The sequence below is a fragment of the Saprolegnia diclina genome (genome assembly GCF_000281045.1).
Source record: "Saprolegnia diclina VS20 unplaced genomic scaffold supercont1.80, whole genome shotgun sequence".
In the NCBI taxonomy this organism is placed as follows: Eukaryota; Oomycota; class Saprolegniomycetes; order Saprolegniales; family Saprolegniaceae; genus Saprolegnia; species Saprolegnia diclina.
This window is the reverse complement of record NW_008246147.1, coordinates 227,000-243,861: the sequence shown is the minus strand read 5'-3', so window position 1 is coordinate 243,861 and position 16,862 is coordinate 227,000. Positions and strand designations below refer to the sequence as shown.

Sequence of the window (16,862 nt, the reverse complement as noted above, 5' to 3'; positions counted from 1 at the left end):
GTCGTGCTTGCACGGGGCATTCGTCGGCAACGAAGTGCTCCGGCGAGGAGGCACACGTGTAGCTGTCACAAGCTGCTTGGCATATCAATAATACCATGACTGTCAGCCCGATCGAGAAGCTGATGAACCGTTGACGCTTACCCCGCAGTCGACAACGAGGTCGTCATCCACGTAGGAAATTGAACATAAATAATGACTAGCGGCGGCGCGTTGGAGATGCTCTTATTTCGACTCGATGCGTTAAACCCCAAATCTCCAATATTTGTTCACTGCAATACCATTGTAGCGGAATTCAACCGGCGGTGGATTCGAGTGGCCCTAGGAGGCGGTTTCTACTCCCAAAGGGTTCTGCTCCCTTTCCCCAAGCTTTTGATTCTCTATCCGACTGCAACCTGACCTGCTCTCGATTAGCTTTCTGTCTTTTCTCTGAGAGTTGAGCTCGGAGAGTGTGTGGTTCCGGTTCTTCCCTATTCTCAGCAAGGGTCTCGTCAAGTACTTCACCACCCAGCGGCTACTCGTATGAACTAACCGCGTATCCTTGTTCACCAAGACCATTGGCCAAGAATGCCAGCTAGTTCCGTGTCGTATTGCCCGGGTTGCTTGACCTGGCAGTCTTCTCGGACACTGCTGCACCGCCATTCGCTGCGCTACGTTTTCGTGCTGCCACGTCAAAAGTGCAACGTCGGCGACAGCACGTTATTCACGGTAAACAAGGTAAAACCCAGTTTTACCCACTAGCTGCGTCATTGCACCTATTTCGCATCGCCCACCTCAGTTGCTCCATACAAAGACCAAGTTCAAATATCGAACACGCCACGCTTCGAAAACTTAAAATGCAATATTTAATGCTTCCTACAAACATCAAGATTTCGCTCTGCATTTTCGAGACCACCCGATCCCGAGCGAGGACCCGTCATGGCCAGCGAGGCAACGCCACTGCTGGCAAAAGCACCGGCGCCAGTCCGCGCAAGCTGCACGTCGGCGCTCTTCTTCACGTGGCTGAGCCCGCTCCTGGCCCTCGGCGCAACCAAGACCCTCGACGTCGACGACCTCTACCCGATCGAGGCCGGCCACGACGCGACGACAGTCGTTGAGCGGTTCCTCGCCGCCTGGGCAGCGCAGTGTGCATGCACGTCCAAGCCGAGCTTGCTCCGCGCCTTGTTCCGCGCCTTTGGCTGGCGCTTCTTCCTTGCTGGGCTCCTTCGGGGCATCCGGGCGACGCTTCTCTTCACGGCGCCGCTCGTGCTCAAGGCCATGATCGCCTTCTTGAGCGATCCGAGCGCGCCGTCGTCGCACGGCTACGTGCTCGTCAGCATCATTTTCGTGTCGGGCGTCCTCCAGTCGCTCTGCATTCGCCAGTACACGTACCTTGCGAGCGAAGTCGGCATGTGCTTTCGCAGCGCGCTCCAGGCCGCGCTGTACCGCAAGACGCTCCGCATCGCGCCGTCCGCCGACCGCTCCTCAGGCCAAGTGACCAACTTGATGTCGATCGATGCCACGCGTGTTCAGAAACTGACCGTCGATTTGCACTCGATCTGGGTCGTGCCCTACTTGATTCTGCTGTCGTCCGGGTTGCTCTGGCGCGAAATCGGCGTCTCGTTCCTTGCCGGCGTCGGCGTCATCCTCCTCTTCGTGCCGCTCACGCTCCGGCTTGCCACGTACATGAAGTCGATCCAGAAGCGCGTCATGCAGTTCAAAGACGACCGGACAAAGCTCTGCAACGAGGTCTTTGCCGGCGTCAAGGTCATCAAATGCCAAGCGTGGGAAGAGAGCTTTGTCAGTCGCATCCAAACCAAGCGCACGAGCGAGCTCGCCCAGCTGCGCACGAGCGAGCTCGCCCAGCTGCGCACGTACCTCGTCACGCGCGCCGTCTCGAACGCCATGTCGAACGGCCTCCCGGCGTTCACGGCCGTCGCGTCGTTTGGGCTATACGTGCTTTTGGGCCACTCGCTCGACGTGAGCACGGCGCTGACGAGCTTGGCGCTCTTCAACATTTTGCGGCTTCCGCTGCTCAAGCTTCCGGACATGGTCAACGCGATTCTCGAGGCGCAGATCAGTCTCGACCGCCTTCGCGACTACCTTCTGTCGCCCGACCGCGTGCTCGTGACATCAGGTAGCTTGTTGGCGCCCGGTGTAGAGTGGGCAAATGCCACACTGGAAGTGCCCGGTGCGCAGACGTCCGTGCTCCGTAACGTGTCGCTTGCGGTCGGCACAAGCACGCTGGTCGCGATCGTGGGGCCCACGGGGTCGGGCAAAACGTCGCTCTTGCGCAGCGTCCTGGGCGAAGTCGCCTATGCCTCGGGCTCCGTCGCTCAGCGCGGCGCGATGGCCTACGTCGCCCAGCAACCGTTCATTTTGAATGCGACCGTCCGCGACAACATTTGCTTTGGTCTGCCCTACGATCGCTCGCGGTACGACCAAGCGATCGACGTCGCATGCTTGACGCCCGATCTGGCGCTGCTGCCCGCCGGCGACCGCACCGAGATTGGTGAAAAGGGCATCAACCTCAGCGGCGGTCAAAAGACGCGGGTCGCCCTTGCGCGCGCCGTGTACCAAGACGCCGACGTCTACCTCCTCGACGACGTCCTCGCCGCCGTTGACGCCCACGTCGGCGCTCGCATCGTTTGCGAATGCTTCCAGCGTGTGCTCAAGCCCAAGCTCATTTTGCTGGCGACGAATGCATCAAGTGCGCTGGCGGTCGCCGACGCGGTCGTCGTCCTCGCCGACGGCATGGTTCAGGCGTCGGGTACGCTAACCGACGTCGCGATACATCCGTATGTAGCCAAGATGCTGGCCGACGCCGTGCCGCCACCGACCACAGCGCCGATCGGTGTTGAGGCGGCACCGACCGACGCTCCCTTGCCAGCGTCGACATGTGATACGGCACTCATGGTGGCCGAAGACCGGACGCGCGGGTCGGTCACCGCGTCAGTCTACAGCGTCTGGCTGCACGCGTGTGGCGGGTGGGCGACACTGCTTCTCGTGGGCATCGTGTACGTGGCTGCTGAAGCGACAAGCGTTGCGGGGACGGTGTGGCTCTCGTACTGGTCCGAGCACGTCTCGGGTAGCACGGTGCGCTTGTATCTGTGTATCTTTGTGAGCCTCCAGATGGCATACGTCGTTGGCATCTTCAGTCGCGCTGCCGTACTCTACATTGCGAGTCTCCGAGGGAGCCAGGAGCTCTTCCGGTCGATGCTGCTGCGTGTCGTGCGGGCGCCGATGCTGTTTTTTGAAACGACGCCACTCGGCCAACTCGCCAACCGGTTCACCTCGGACGTCTACACCGCCGACGAAAGCCTGCCAGCGACGTGGAGCGCGCTTTTGGTGACGGCGACGACTGTCGTGTTTACCGTCGGGACGATCGTTGCTGTGACGCCGCTCTTTGCCGTGATTCTGCTGCCCACTGGCTGGGCGTACTGGCAGTCGCAGCGCTACTACCTCCACACGGCGCGGGAGCTCCAGCGTCTCGAGTCGATCTCCAAGTCACCAGTGCTCTCGCTCTTTGGCGAGACGCTTGAGGGTCTGAGTACGATTCGGGCGGCTGCCGCCGAGTCCGCCTTTGCAGCGACGTTTGATGCGCGTGTGAACCGCAACGTGCAGGCGCTCTGGCTCAATTTCAGCGTCAACTGCTGGCTCTCGCTGCGCCTCGAAGTCGCGGGGACCGTCGTCGCGTCCTTTGCCGGGCTCTGCGCCGTGTGGGTGCACGCCCAAGGCTCCTCGGCGCTCTTTGCCGGTCTTGCCGGCGTCTCGCTTTCATATGCTTTTACGATGACCAAGTACATGACGCAGTCCGTGACCAACTACAGCAGTCTCCAGACGCAAATGATTGCGGTCGAGCGCATGGACGCTTACACGCGGGTGCGCACCGAAGCCGTCGGCGGGTCATCGGTGCCTCCGGCGTGGCCGACGACCGGCGCCGTCGCATTCCACAACGTCGGTCTGCGCTACCAGCCGAAACGGCCTCTCGTGCTCCAGAATGTGACGTTTGCTGTTCCGGGCGGCGCCAAAGTCGGTGTCGTCGGACGCACAGGCGCGGGCAAGTCGAGCCTCGTCGTCGCCCTCATGCGGCTCGTTGAAGTGGACGCCGGGCGCATCACGATCGACGGTGTCGACGTGGCCACGGTACCTTTGCACCGCCTCCGAGATGCCGTCTCCATCGTGCCCCAAGACCCGGTTCTCTTCTCAGGCTCGCTGCGCTACAACCTTGACCCGCTCCAGTTGTACTCGGACGATCGCCTCTGGGCGGCGCTCAAAGCCGTGCACTTGACCGGCGTCGGGTCCCTCGACGATGTCGTGGCTGAGCGCGGTGGCAACTATAGCGTCGGCGAGCGGCAACTGCTGTGCATGGCCCGCGCGCTCCTCAAGCAGTCGAAAGTGATTGTCATGGACGAAGCGACCGCGTCCGTGGACCCTGCGACGGACCGTCGCCTGCAAGCAACGATTCGCGACGTCTTTGCCGACTGCACGTGCCTCACGATCGCCCACCGGCTCAACACGGTGCTCGACGCGGACGTCATGCTCGTGTTGGACGCCGGCGCCGTTGCTGAATTTGGCCCGCCGTCGACGCTGCTCGCCAACCCCGACGGCCTCCTTTCCCACCTCGTCGGCGGCCACGCTGCAGAGTAGTCGCAGGCGCGTACAGTTGCAGTCTTCATGAATACAAATTGAGTACTGTACATCAACGTGTGCATTTCTCCAACACCACGGAACCACGGAGGATGAGGGGTACAACGCCAGCTGCAACGGCGGTTGGGGTCCTTGTCTTTGGCGGCGTGTGCCAGGACAACGAGGCTCGTGGACACGGTGGTGGCGGCGCCATGGACGCGAATCTCCGCCCGCGCCGACGGGACCAGGAGGCACCTGCGCCAAGGATACAGCGCATTCTGCAGCTAATACGCTTGGTGTGGATGAAAAAAGAACCCAAGCTTGGAAGAACGCGGCCGATCAATAATTGTTGAGCGCTCAACCTCAACCTTGTCATGCCGACAGAGACATGTGATAGTGGCCTGGGCAAAAGCGGTGTCATCGGGGCTGCAGGGATTTGTCGGTGGTTGCGCGTCGCAGGTTTCGATGCTTGCACTGGATGTCGTAGCGCATCGTTGTCGTCGCACGCTGCGTCGACACCGAAGCCGGTTGATGTCAGCTTGAAGCAAACGCGGGTGCGGCCTTTGCAACGCCTGACGAACGCTCTGGTCCCACGATGCTCGAAATGTCCAAAGTTGGTCGGTCCAGAAAGCACTGATAGTAGCACGGTCAAAGGAAGGCGATGGGCGGCCGTCTTCAAGCTCCAACTCGCCTTTCGCAGCGCAGAAACCACCACGCATAGGCAGGACCTTCGTCACGTGCGCAGAGTGGCTCGTGTGCAAAGACATGTTGCCGCAGGGGCGCTACGAACGCCACGTCGAAAGCCAGTCGATCCAGCACCACCACCATCGGAATGGCCGTGGGATGCCTCTCCACGTGGCAGCGCCAGCTGCAGAGACAACATGATCAGATTTGCAATGGGCAAGCTTGGACGACCGGTGTGACGGCCACGCACACGAAACGCCATGTATGCAAACAGACGCCGTGGCTCGTACGCTACGTTCTTAGTGCATCTGATTTGCGCGGCGCCTGGGACCTAATTCGAGATCCCAAACTGCAAAGTGCAAAGTGCACTAGGCGCATCTCAAAATGCTTGCGAGCGCAATCGACGTCAAGGATTACGCAACGCGGCTTGACATTATTGGACAACTACCCGCCCATGCGACCCAAAAGAAAAGAACCCACGACGTCTGTTTCGTAGGTGACGACCCGAGATGGTACACATAGCACATGGACGGTTTAGTATCGCATCTGTTTCTACCTTTTCTCAGCCCAGTGACGCGACTCGGAGTGTTCTCGACCGACGATAGCCCAGCTGCAGTCGCTGAATCCGCCCTGTGATGCGTTGCTGCGTGTATTTGCAGTCTCTGCTTGGAGCGCCGCCGCCCTCGTGCCGCAAGGGATCTAGTATTGAGTGCACCTACCACCTCGGCGCACAAATCACCTTGTGCATGCACAGGCTACTCCTAGTGTAGTACGCCTTGCCCATCGCTTGCCTATCCAATAGAACATCGCTTTTCGACCCATCCCCCTGCCTTTGTCTCTGCTCGCGAGAAGCTACTCGTGGGGCAACTTGGCGCGTTTTCGAGCTTGAGCGTAGTATGTACAGTTCGACCGCGCGCCTCAATGAATCAGACGATCGACGCACCAGGTGCTTGCGATACAAACTAAGCTTTTTTTGCACGATTATTCTAGTTGCCATGTGGGGTTCACATAAATCATCGCTACTGCGTCGGGCTGACACGTCCGGTATCATGGAGGTGCACATATATTTCCTCTGTCCCACGTTCCTGGGACATTGGGCTAAACCTATTCAACGTGGGATATACTCTGGGATATACTCCACCGTACATGCGTTTACGCCGTTGCCGAGGTGATAGCACAAGGCGATGGGACGTGCAAGAGGCGATCCACGTTGCAGAGGGGCATCCCTACGAGCTAGGACGGTTGCGTCAGCGCGCACTCGTGCCAGACCAAGCAGCGTCGTGGGTGGCTGTCCAGAAGGATGATGACGCCTGAACCACCGCCAAGCCAGGCGAGAAGAACACGGTGCGTTCAAGCCCATACTTCAACGCCACCGCGCAAGAGTTAGATCATTCCGCGCACGCGTTTTGTCGGCAACGCGGCGGCGACGGCGCGTCACGCCGCTCTCTGAGAGAGCAGAAAAGAACAACCGAGTTGTCGTAGGCTTGGACGCAGCACGTTGTCCTGCCCGCGCCTCTGAGAGTACACTATGACTCGCAGGTAGCAGATCCATATAGATCCAGAGAGCACGGCGTGGAGGCGTCGTTGCTGCCTAGACTTGCAGCCCAATCACTGTTGTATGACATTTACTTCGTCTTCCGAGTACGACGCGTCAGCTTCACGCTGGCGACAGTCGCTGTTTGCTCATATTCGTACGAGTAGCTCCCGCCAATACAGATTCTACATCTTGTATCGCCGATCCGAGCCGATCGAGCGCAGCTCACACGTGGGGTGCTGGCTTGGATCGGCGGCGACTTCGTCGTTTGCCCCACGTGGTATGTCCCAGTCGGTCGCGTGTCGGCCCAACGACCGTGATAGAGTCCATTGCCACATGGCGGACGTATCGCAGGCCCACTCGAAGACAGCTGGCGACGTCCATCTGGTCGCCGCAAAGCCTTCTACAGACATGTTCGAGCCGCCGTGTCGCGGACACGGTACAGATTTTAGAGTCGTCCAGTGCATCATTCCCACTTTGCACTTGTGCGTCACAAGTGTCGAGCAAACCATCTCGCGCAAGCCCTCGGACGCCATGCTGATCGTATCGAGCCACGACTTTGAGAGCGGGTGGAAGCCCGTCGAGGGCCAAGGCGCGTGGACCAAAGCCGAGCACGAGCGGTTCCTCGCCGCGATGGAGGTGTACCCCAAGGGGCCGTGGAAGAGCATCGCCGACATTGTCAAGACGCGCACCGTGCGCCAGACGCAAACGCACGCGCAAAAGTACCGCGAGAAGCTCGCGCGTCGCCAGCGCGGTCTCCGCAACAAGCACATGATCCGGCACGAGATTCTGAGCGCGCTCGCGCCCAAGGAAGAGGCCTTCGACGTCGTGCCGCTCAAGGAAGAGCAGCGATTGACGCTGTCGCTGACCAACCTCCCGGCCAGCGCCATGCCGCCGCTCTCGGTCTGCCTCGACTTCCTCCTCGACGCTCTCGACGACAAGAAGGCGGCCGACGACGCCATCGTGGCCGTCGAAGAAGTCTAGACCCGATTCGCGCCGCGAATATATTTATGGCCGCCCGTTCGTCCCCCGTAGACCGTCCTGTTTGACAATATAGATGTATTTTTCCTCCATTTCTCTCTTCCGTGGCTGTGGACTCTACTACCAAGCGCCGCCGTCGAGAGAACGGCCACCACAGCCACCACTCGTACCGGTATCAGAGGAGGCTCGGTTGCAGTGCATCGTGGACCAGAAACCTTGAAGGTGGATTGACAAACAGCATTACGCAGAGGCCACGAGAAATTGATGGCGCGAATCATACGCGGCCGAGCACTGCACGCAAGACAACGCTGTGTTCTGATCGCTCGACCTACATTTATGTATACAGTACCAGGTATACTACGTATACACATGTATATTAGGTTGAGCGGGTTGCGCGCCTTGCTGGAGCTCGTGGAGGCGAGATTATGCCCACCAAACGTGAACTTGTGCGAAAAATATAGGGCGTCGCCCGAGCCCCGTCCAAGGAGGGGGCTGGCCAGGACGTGCGAGGATTACGCCAAGCAAACGCGATTGGTACACGGATTTTTCCATCCTCCTCTTTACAATGCATGGCACTTCACTCCCAAATGCCAACGCGAGCAGCTTGCAAGCAGAGGCCCGGCATGCCTGGGACATGGCTGGCATCACCAGAAGCCGAAAGCTCGTGCACGAATTCGACGACCCTCCCTTCGTTGCGGTCGGGATTGGGATGCGGCCGTATACATCAACGTGTTTGGTTGACAACGGCGTCATGGCCGCGGCACGATGACGTCCAACCTACTACGTGCTGAGTTACTATACGAAGGGCTGATGTCGGACGATGTCCTACAGTCGGTATGGCTACACGATTGGTCACATGCGACGAAGAAGAAGCAACGTCCAACTGTGCGAGCCTCGTCGCCAAAGTCGCTTGCCGGTAGATACTTGTGGTATCAGAGATACTACCGGCGTTGTCGTGATTGAGCAAACAGCGGTTCTTGCACGAAACAAAGTTCTTGCTACTATCCTCCCACCGGCTTGCTTGCTTGCCAGAATTGGTGCACGACCCGCTCTGGTGCTTAGAACAAACCAGCGCCCCAAGTGTCTACGTACAAGCTGCCATCCCGTGGAACAGCTTTTCCCTAGTCATAGTTGTCGAAATAGCAATCATATTGGTTGTCCTTGGTGCGTGCTCGTCCCTCGGAATACACGCGCGTGCTATGCACGCGGCTTTCAACCGCAGCTGCTAGCGACTTCGTCATCAAGCGCCGTACCACCGCGCGAATCAGCTGCCAGCTAGGTTCTGGTCGACGAGTTCCAACGGTGCACTCTGGCCAACCACCCATTCGAAAGCATCAGATCTGATATGTGCACCAGCCTCGTTATCCTGATCGGACACGCCGTGTCCCACAGACGTGTGCGATTCCAATTTGGTGGAGCCACCAATCTACTAAACGACGCTCATCGAAGGAAGAAGCTTCTGCATTGCGACGCGCGCACACCGCGTTCGTGTGACTGGGCCAAGGATTCGCTCCTTTTCCGTCCGACCAGTTTGTTCGTGATGAGCCTCCAGCCGCCACGATCCCGTGACGCCCACCGGTGTCATCTTCAACAACGTACGAAGCCTTGTCTGCCTCGAGAGGCGGGCCAACGTACCGAGCGACCCGCGACAGAACTTGTCCGAACGACGCACCACGGCCGTCCGTCTATGCGGGACGACCAAGGGCCACGACAGATGGTACGTGCAACCTCATCAAGTTCAGTGCCAACTAGTACCGGTACTGGTGCCAAAGATTAGTGCAAGTATCATGCAGGGTAGACACCCAAGAGACGCCGCCTCGTCGCTCGTGCCCATCACCTCCCGCAGCCGACAGCACCGACGTGATCCGACTCTCTCTGCCATGCTATGTTTATCTTTGCTGTTGTTTCGAGTTGGATGGCAGCGACGGTGCGAGCCGCACGTACGCGTCCGCTCCCCGGATGGTGTCGGCCTCGGCGTACGACCGGCTGCTACTGGCGTGCACGTGCATAGCGCGTACGTAGCGGCCCCAGTTGACCACGTCGTAGCCCAGTTGGCGCAACCGGTGAGCCGCATGCGAGTCGGAGCGCGGGTAGCCCAGCGGTACTGCCATGTCGACAGCAGAAATCGGTGCACGGAACACCCAAGCGTCCTGTGAATCAACGCGCGGGTACAAGAGAACACTGTTGCTGGCTTCTCGCTCCCATCGCGACGACCTAATCTCTCATGAGATGTGTAAATGAGGTGTATTCCTAACCTCCGTGCGCCGTCGTCCGCTGCAGTATCGCCACGGACGCATCAAAGTCCACATCGGCGTTGGCCAGCAGCCAGACGACACTGCTGTCGTCCTGTGCGTTGGCATGGGCAAACGCACCTTGAAACGATAGCCGAGCACATACATGCGCAGCTTGGTTGTTGGGGTCACCGATGCAAGTAGACGGTCGGTCTCGACCTCGTGCCCGACGCGGATATGGACGGCTGCCAAAGCAGGATTGTGCAGATTCCAGTGTAAAATGGCAACTCGGCCTGGCGCGCCGGCGAAGACGCCGAAAAGTACTGCACGATGAGATGGACAGATTCGAGTTGTGGTGGCTCGACGGATGCGCACCGACGAACATGGTCCAAGACGTCGCCGAGCGTCTAGTTTTTGATGGCTGGGATGCGAGCTATACCATAGCGATCTACCACGTACGTGGCCCACGGCGATCGCCGTCACATTCATACTGCGCTCGCAGGCCGCTGTGGCGTCAGCCAACGCGCCCAGTGTCGAGTTGGGTGCAAAATGCACGCCGTACTTCTCGCAGAGCAGTCGTTGGGTGCAGTCGGCAACGGGCGTCGGCATCGTGTCCAGCAAGAGCACATGTACCAGCGCTTGTATCCCCAGCATGGACGGCACTTGGGCAACATGATTGCGGAAGCCCAGCCGTTGCCAGAAGAGGGAGACAACGTCGTGCCACGCCCGCCGCTTTAACAGCGCGGTACCATAGTTGTAGAGACCGAGCGCGTACTCGGGGCCAAGGCAACAGCCGATGCGTACGTCTGCAGTGCCGCATCGACTTGCCCCATACGCTCGTCGACAGCCTACCGGTATGAGTGAGCCGTCGCATCCGTCGTACGGCCAAGTTGTTGAGCGCGTGGACGTTGCGTGGATGACAATCGCATGCAGCAGGTGGCGCCGGGCGGCGTCGTCGCGCCCAAGATGCAAGTGACGTGAGGGAGGATGGTATACTTCGCTGCACCTCGTAGTAGAAGGCACCGGCGTTGGTATGCGTAGTCCCGTCTTGCGGCGACAGCAAGAGCGCAATGCAGTTGAGAGCTACCGCCTCCTGCAGGCGACCCTGTGCGTGCGCGTGTACGATCGCGGTCCGAAGCTGTCCGAGTTCGGGGAAGCTGGTTGGTGCCACTCGCATCGTCGTCGTTGCCGTCGCCAGGTCATGGGTCGCTGTAATCGCTGGTGTACATTTCGGGTCCATTGCCAACACTCGGGTATTCGCGTCGATGGCCTCGCGCTTGAAGCCATTGGCGGCTAGAACCGCACCACCAGAGACGGCGCGCATGGTGTTGTAGCAAGGTGCGAATAGAGCTCTTTGAGCTGAACAAACGTCGACGCCGCCCCTCCGAGCTGCTGCTCGACACTCGCCGCGGCCTAGCCACGCGTATACGTGTATGCACGCACATGCAAGAGTACGTACGTTCATCGCGTCATTGCATAGTGACAGCGTGGTATGGCAGCGCTGGCCAGCGCCTCGTGCCAGCCGCCCGTTGCGCGCACGGCTGCTTCCATGGCCTGGTATCCCGACGCTGGCAGGTCGAATGTGACCCACACGCGCCCACGCACAAAGAGCTGACCCAGGCAGGGCGCCGAGTTCGCGTCGATGCATGTGGTCGCTGCATCAGCGCGGTTGCTTGGTATGCGGACCACAGGTCGCCGCGCGCCATCGCCATTGTGGCTTGCAGCATCGCCGCCGCATCGCGCCGCGCAGGCGCATCTGGCAGTACGTGGCTGCCGGACGCAAGGAGAAAGGAATTGGCCACCACGCGCCACCGCATGTTGGACGCCGGAATCTTTGAGAGTGATTACCGTTGCTCCTGCCCACCTCATTCTAGTATGCTCTAGTTGCGCTGTTAGCATTCCCCCGGGCAATGCCGAGGCCACAGCCATCATGCGACCTGTCACTGCACGGACCATTGACCCTGCGCGGGCTCCTCGACGTAAGCCGTTGAGTAGTCAACGGGCTATGTAGGTGTCAACGGCGTTGACATACATTGAGAAATCGAGTCTGCAGTGGTGGGCCAACTTCGTACGAGATCGTACTACTGTCACTGAAGGCGGCGACAGTACACAGCGCCGAGACAAGAATTGTCCTGTCTGCCGTCGACGACTGCGCGATTATCGATGGGTGGCACCAAGCCCAGAGTGCGCTGTTTTATTCCTACAGATCCCCAGAATGCACTGTGTTTGAAACACATTTCTTTTAAACAAAATTAAACCCTACAAAATACAAGTACATCTTTATCGTGCGTATCAAACGTCTGTTTCAAACAGCGTTTTAAACAAATCATGTATACATCAGGGGACCCCCACTCACAACGACATTCACTCACGTAGTCGTTTCGACGCCATCTGGTACCGTATACTGGGGTTTGTAGTCGACTAACCGGCTAGGATAACCGATTCACGGAGGTAATCCAACGGCGGGTTTGCCAGGATATTTCCATTTTGGGCGAGGAGCGAGCACGAAGATGCCATTGACCGGTGAAGTAGTCGCGCTCTCGGGCAAGTTCGAGACGATGACCCGGGCCGAGGCCACCAAGCGCATCCAGGCCGCGGGCGGGTCGGTCTCGTCCTCGGTGACCAAGGCGACGACGCTCCTCGTGACGACCGCGGGCGACGAGAGCAAGAAGTACAAGGACGCGGTCGCTGCCGGAATCAAGATCTGTATGGAAGATGCTCTTGTCCAGGCGCTGGACGGAAAGGCGGCCTCGGCATTGGAGGGCCAGGTCGTCGCGCTCTCGGGGAAGCTCGCGACCATGACCCGGGCGGACGCGACTGCGCAAATCGTCGAGGCCGGCGGAACCGTGTCGTCGACGGTCACGAAGAAGACGTCGATCCTCGTTGCAGCGGACGGTACCGAAGGCAAGAAGACACAGACCGCGGCTGCGCAAGGGGTAGTCATCTGGACCGAAGCGCAGCTCGTGGCTGCGCTCTCGGGCGCCGCGCCCGCGTCGGTGGTCGTGAAGGACGAGTTTGAAGAAAAGCCAGCGGCCAAGAAGAAGCGCGCGGCCAAGGACGAAGCTGCTCCGCCCGCAAAGAAGCCTAAAGCGGAAGAGGTCAAGCCTGAGGCCGTCAAGGGTGAGACGAGCGATCCCCCGCCGGCCTTGGGCGAACGTCGCGGCGCGCGTCGGCCCGACAAGCACTTGTCAACGCGCGAAAAGTTTGAGATTTTCGACGACTACTCGACGGACCTCATGCAGACCAACATTGGCCACAACAACAACAAGTTTTACATCATCCAGCTGCTCCAAGCGACGGCCGACTCGACCTTCCACGTCTTTACGCGCTGGGGCCGCCTCGGCGAGGCCGGCCAGCAAAACCTCAAGGGCTTTGGGCGCGACGTCGACAAGGCGATTGCGCTCTTTGAGAAGAAGTTCCGCGACAAGACCAAGAACGACTGGCACCAGCGCCATGCGTTTGTCAAGTACGACCTGCAGTACCAACTCGTCGAGCTCGACGCGTCCGAGACGGGCGACGGTACGCAGCCCAAATTCCTTTTGTCTTCCTACAGAAAGCGTGTAATAGGTGGCGGCGACTCGGATGCGGCCATGGGCAAGCTGTCGGCGGCACAGATTGAGAAGGGCCAGGCGGTCCTTGCCCAGCTCAAGACGTCGTTGACGGGAAAGCCATCGTCTGCGCTCATTACGCAGCTCTCGGGGCAGTACTACTCGCTGGTTCCGACGTTGTCGGGCCGGCAACGACCGCCACCGCTCAACACGCTCGCGCTCGTCGAAGAAAAGGAAGCGCTCCTTGGTACGCGGCCACTTGCTGGTTGACTTCTCTCTCATGTCGGCGATGCTTTAGACTTTTGGCTGCGCATGGGCTTTGATGACATGGAAGAGCAGACGCACTTGGCGCCGATTGAAGGGCTTATGGACTTACCGAAGCCCGAGAACCTCGGGATTGCGGCCGCCGGTATTTGTCACGCGAGCGCCGTCAAGCAGTGCCAAAGCCGGGGCCAACAGCTCGTGGTATCGAACGCTGGTGCGCCGGTCAAGCCCATGGACAAGGTGCGTCGTCCATATGCGATAGGGCTCTGTGGCTCACAGTTGAATTGTGCTAGGACCTCTATGGCTCGATCGTGCTGTACACGGGCAACTGGATCTACGCGGAGCTCAACAATGCCCTCCGGTATGTCCCTGCTACAAGTGATTACTTATTTCACTCACATTTGTGCAGATCGGAGAACCGGGCAGCGGTCAAGCGCTATTTCAAGTATCTGCGCCTCTTTATGGAGGCCATGAACTACATGCCCAAGAAGTCGCAAGTGCTCTGGCGTGGGGTACATACACGTGTCTATGTATCACGGAGGCTCATAGACCTCTGGTGTAGATCAGCGTCGACCTTTTCGACCAATACGAGGAAGGCAAGGTCATTACGTGGTGGGGCGTCAGCAGCACGACGTCGGACGAGAACGTGGCCCGTGGCTTCATGAACAGTTGCGGTGGCAGCTGCACGCTCCTGAGCGTTCGGTGCACGACGGCGATGGACATCTCAGTGCTCTCCATGTACCCGAATGAAAAGGAGTGCCTCCTCGCGCCCGGCACGCAGTTCAAGGTCCTCAAACGGGCGCGCAAAGGACGTATCGCAGAAATTGAAATCGAAGAAGTCGGCCGCTGCATCTAATAGTGTGGGCTATGTACCTAATATACACGGATTTGTTGTCGAATGCTCGGGCGACGTGTTTGCGCGCAGCATTGCCCCACACTTGGGTGACACTAGTGTATCTTGGCTACGGATCTATCCCTCGGGCTGGTTGTTTCTCACAGCAGCAGGTTCTGTGGACCAGGCGGTTGACACAAATTTGCCGCCAAGCTACTAGCGCCAGCTTGTCGGGTACCAGATGCCGAGCTCCAGTAAATGCGCATCAGTGTTCTTGTAGTCCATGTTGACCATGCACACATCGACGATAGACGATCGAGAACCTCCTTTTACCACCGCTAGAAACAACGGCGTGGACGAATCTGTGGGCCATTGTGAAAAGATTTGCAGCGTCTGGCCATGGCATCTGGTCGTACAGTGTAATTCGTTTTATGAAATCATGTATTGTGATAATCAGCATTTTTGTCGCCCCAAAATGGGGTCTAATTCGTTGACGTTGTTTTCTACCGGATGCTGCCGGACGAATAATTCGTTTGGAGGACGACCGCTAATTCGTCCGGATACGTATCGCCGAACTGCTAAAACGTCCTAGCGTAATATAAATCAATTCAGGACGGGATAACATGAAAAATGTATTGATCAGTCCCTTACTTGAATAAAAATAAAAGGGCCGAAAACATTGGCGAAGGCAGTGCATATTTCAAAATAATTCGTTGGCCCTGCTGTCAAGTGTCGATTGGATGACTCGAGCGCAACGGACGGTCGAGCTCCCCACGCACCTGAGCTGCAACTTGACGGTCAAGGTCGGTGCCGCGCTGACCGGTCGCTCCACTGCCGACACGCATGAGTTCGTCCATGCATACACCGAAGGCTGTGGCGTGCTACTGCAGCGCGTAGGCGTCATGACCGACACGATCATGACCGAATACGGCAGGGCTAGAACGACGGCGACGAGAACGGTAACTCTGTCGAGGTCCCCGAACATGGTCTTGTACGCCAAGGTCGGCGCGAACGACCGCCAAAGCACGTACGTTGGGATCACGCCCGACACGTACGCCTCAACGATCAACAGCATGTGGAACTCATTGCTCGCCCGCGCCAACGGTACGCGCGCGCTACTCCGCCGATTCTTTTTTGACGTCGTAGGCGACACGACCTTTCAGCTCTATGTATACGTCGAGAAGAGCGAGACACGAGCTCAGCAGATTCGTCGTGCGACCGAGAATCGGATCCGCGAAGTCGCTGCGCGACTTGCTGCGCGGGTATTGCCTTTCGTATCAATCAATATGTGATTGGATGGAATGACATGCCCTCGATGTAGATTATGGACGTTCCCCGCGCACCCGAGGACGTGCCGGGTCCGGCTCAGCTCCGCTACCACGCCACTCACCTCGCGCGCCAAATGGACGACCCCTTCGTGGAACGCGGCACGGTCGAAAGTTCCGGTCGTGTGTTTCCAGGCAAAGAAGCCGGTAACGTCAAAGGCGGCGACGATGGAAATCCGTTGTCCGCGCTTGAAGGGGAGGCTGACAATAGCTGGAGTCCCGCGCCGCGACCACGCGTAGCGACGCATCGCATCGCGTCCATCTTTCGAGGTTTCATCGACAAAGACAAGCTGGCTAGGGTGGCTATAGAATGGATAGAGACGACGGTAAAACATCTCTATCTCAAATGCACTGCTTTCTTTAGCTCGCTTTTCCAACACCTTGCGTGAGAGGTTCAGATGGAAGCGCAATACACGACAGATAGTTGCTGCAGAGCAAGGCTTGAGACCCACAAACGTGGTCTGGAGTGCCCCCTGTAGCTCCTCGATGTAAAAACATGGATTGTCTTGCGCGTACGCGTCGACGAACTCGATGACCTCGGGAGGCCACGGGACGGTGGTCTTACTTTTCTGCTTAAGACTCACGTGCCCAAGCGTTGTGAATTGCTTGATGTATCTTTCGATAGTGCGCACGCCGGGACCCAGCAGAATGCCAATCATCTCAATTTCAATGCAATACACAAAGTACAAAACAATGCAACGCCACCGTACCTGCTTGTCCCATGCCATCGCGGCGCGACCGCAGATTAGGAAAATGACACGACGAATAGCAGCGCTTAGTCGACGTTTGGCGGATCTGTACCCGCCAATCGTCCCTTATTCCGGTAACGTGTCCTTTTAACCGGCCCGGAAGGCCCTG

At 58.6% G+C, this 16,862-nt stretch overlaps 5 protein-coding genes across 5 annotated transcripts; 4 read left to right on the top strand and 1 right to left on the bottom strand.

Moving 5' to 3' along the window:
• The first annotated feature begins 892 nt into the window (after positions 1-892).
• On the top strand, positions 893-4,688 carry SDRG_14934 (hypothetical protein). Its single transcript, XM_008621094.1, has one exon. The coding sequence runs from the start codon at positions 916-918 to the stop codon at positions 4,624-4,626; it is 3,711 nt and encodes a 1,236-aa protein (XP_008619316.1). The 5' UTR covers positions 893-915; the 3' UTR covers positions 4,627-4,688.
• A 2,589-nt stretch (positions 4,689-7,277) lies between these two features.
• SDRG_14933 (hypothetical protein) lies at positions 7,278-7,896 on the top strand. Its single transcript, XM_008621093.1, has one exon. The coding sequence runs from the start codon at positions 7,358-7,360 to the stop codon at positions 7,805-7,807; it is 450 nt and encodes a 149-aa protein (XP_008619315.1). The 5' UTR covers positions 7,278-7,357; the 3' UTR covers positions 7,808-7,896.
• Positions 7,897-9,693: 1,797 nt separating this feature from the next.
• On the bottom strand, positions 9,694-11,212 carry SDRG_14932 (hypothetical protein; the record flags this gene model as incomplete). The annotated part of the gene is made up of 4 exons (XM_008621092.1): positions 9,694-10,018; positions 10,411-10,442; positions 10,495-10,841; positions 11,032-11,212. The coding sequence occupies 4 exons, from the start codon at positions 11,210-11,212 to the stop codon at positions 9,694-9,696; spliced, it is 885 nt and encodes a 294-aa protein (XP_008619314.1).
• Positions 11,213-12,527: 1,315 nt separating this feature from the next.
• Positions 12,528-14,746, top strand: SDRG_14931 (hypothetical protein). Its single transcript, XM_008621091.1, has 6 exons — positions 12,528-13,554; positions 13,603-13,830; positions 13,882-14,087; positions 14,141-14,208; positions 14,257-14,359; positions 14,410-14,746. Exons 1-6 carry the CDS (start codon positions 12,546-12,548, stop codon positions 14,701-14,703), a joined length of 1,908 nt encoding a protein of 635 aa, XP_008619313.1. The 5' UTR covers positions 12,528-12,545; the 3' UTR covers positions 14,704-14,746.
• A 916-nt stretch (positions 14,747-15,662) lies between these two features.
• On the top strand, positions 15,663-16,244 carry SDRG_14930 (hypothetical protein; the record flags this gene model as incomplete). The annotated part of the gene is made up of 4 exons (XM_008621090.1): positions 15,663-15,783; positions 15,826-15,941; positions 16,001-16,151; positions 16,216-16,244. 4 exons carry the CDS (start codon positions 15,663-15,665, stop codon positions 16,242-16,244), a joined length of 417 nt encoding a protein of 138 aa, XP_008619312.1.
• Positions 16,245-16,862: the final 618 nt, after the last annotated feature.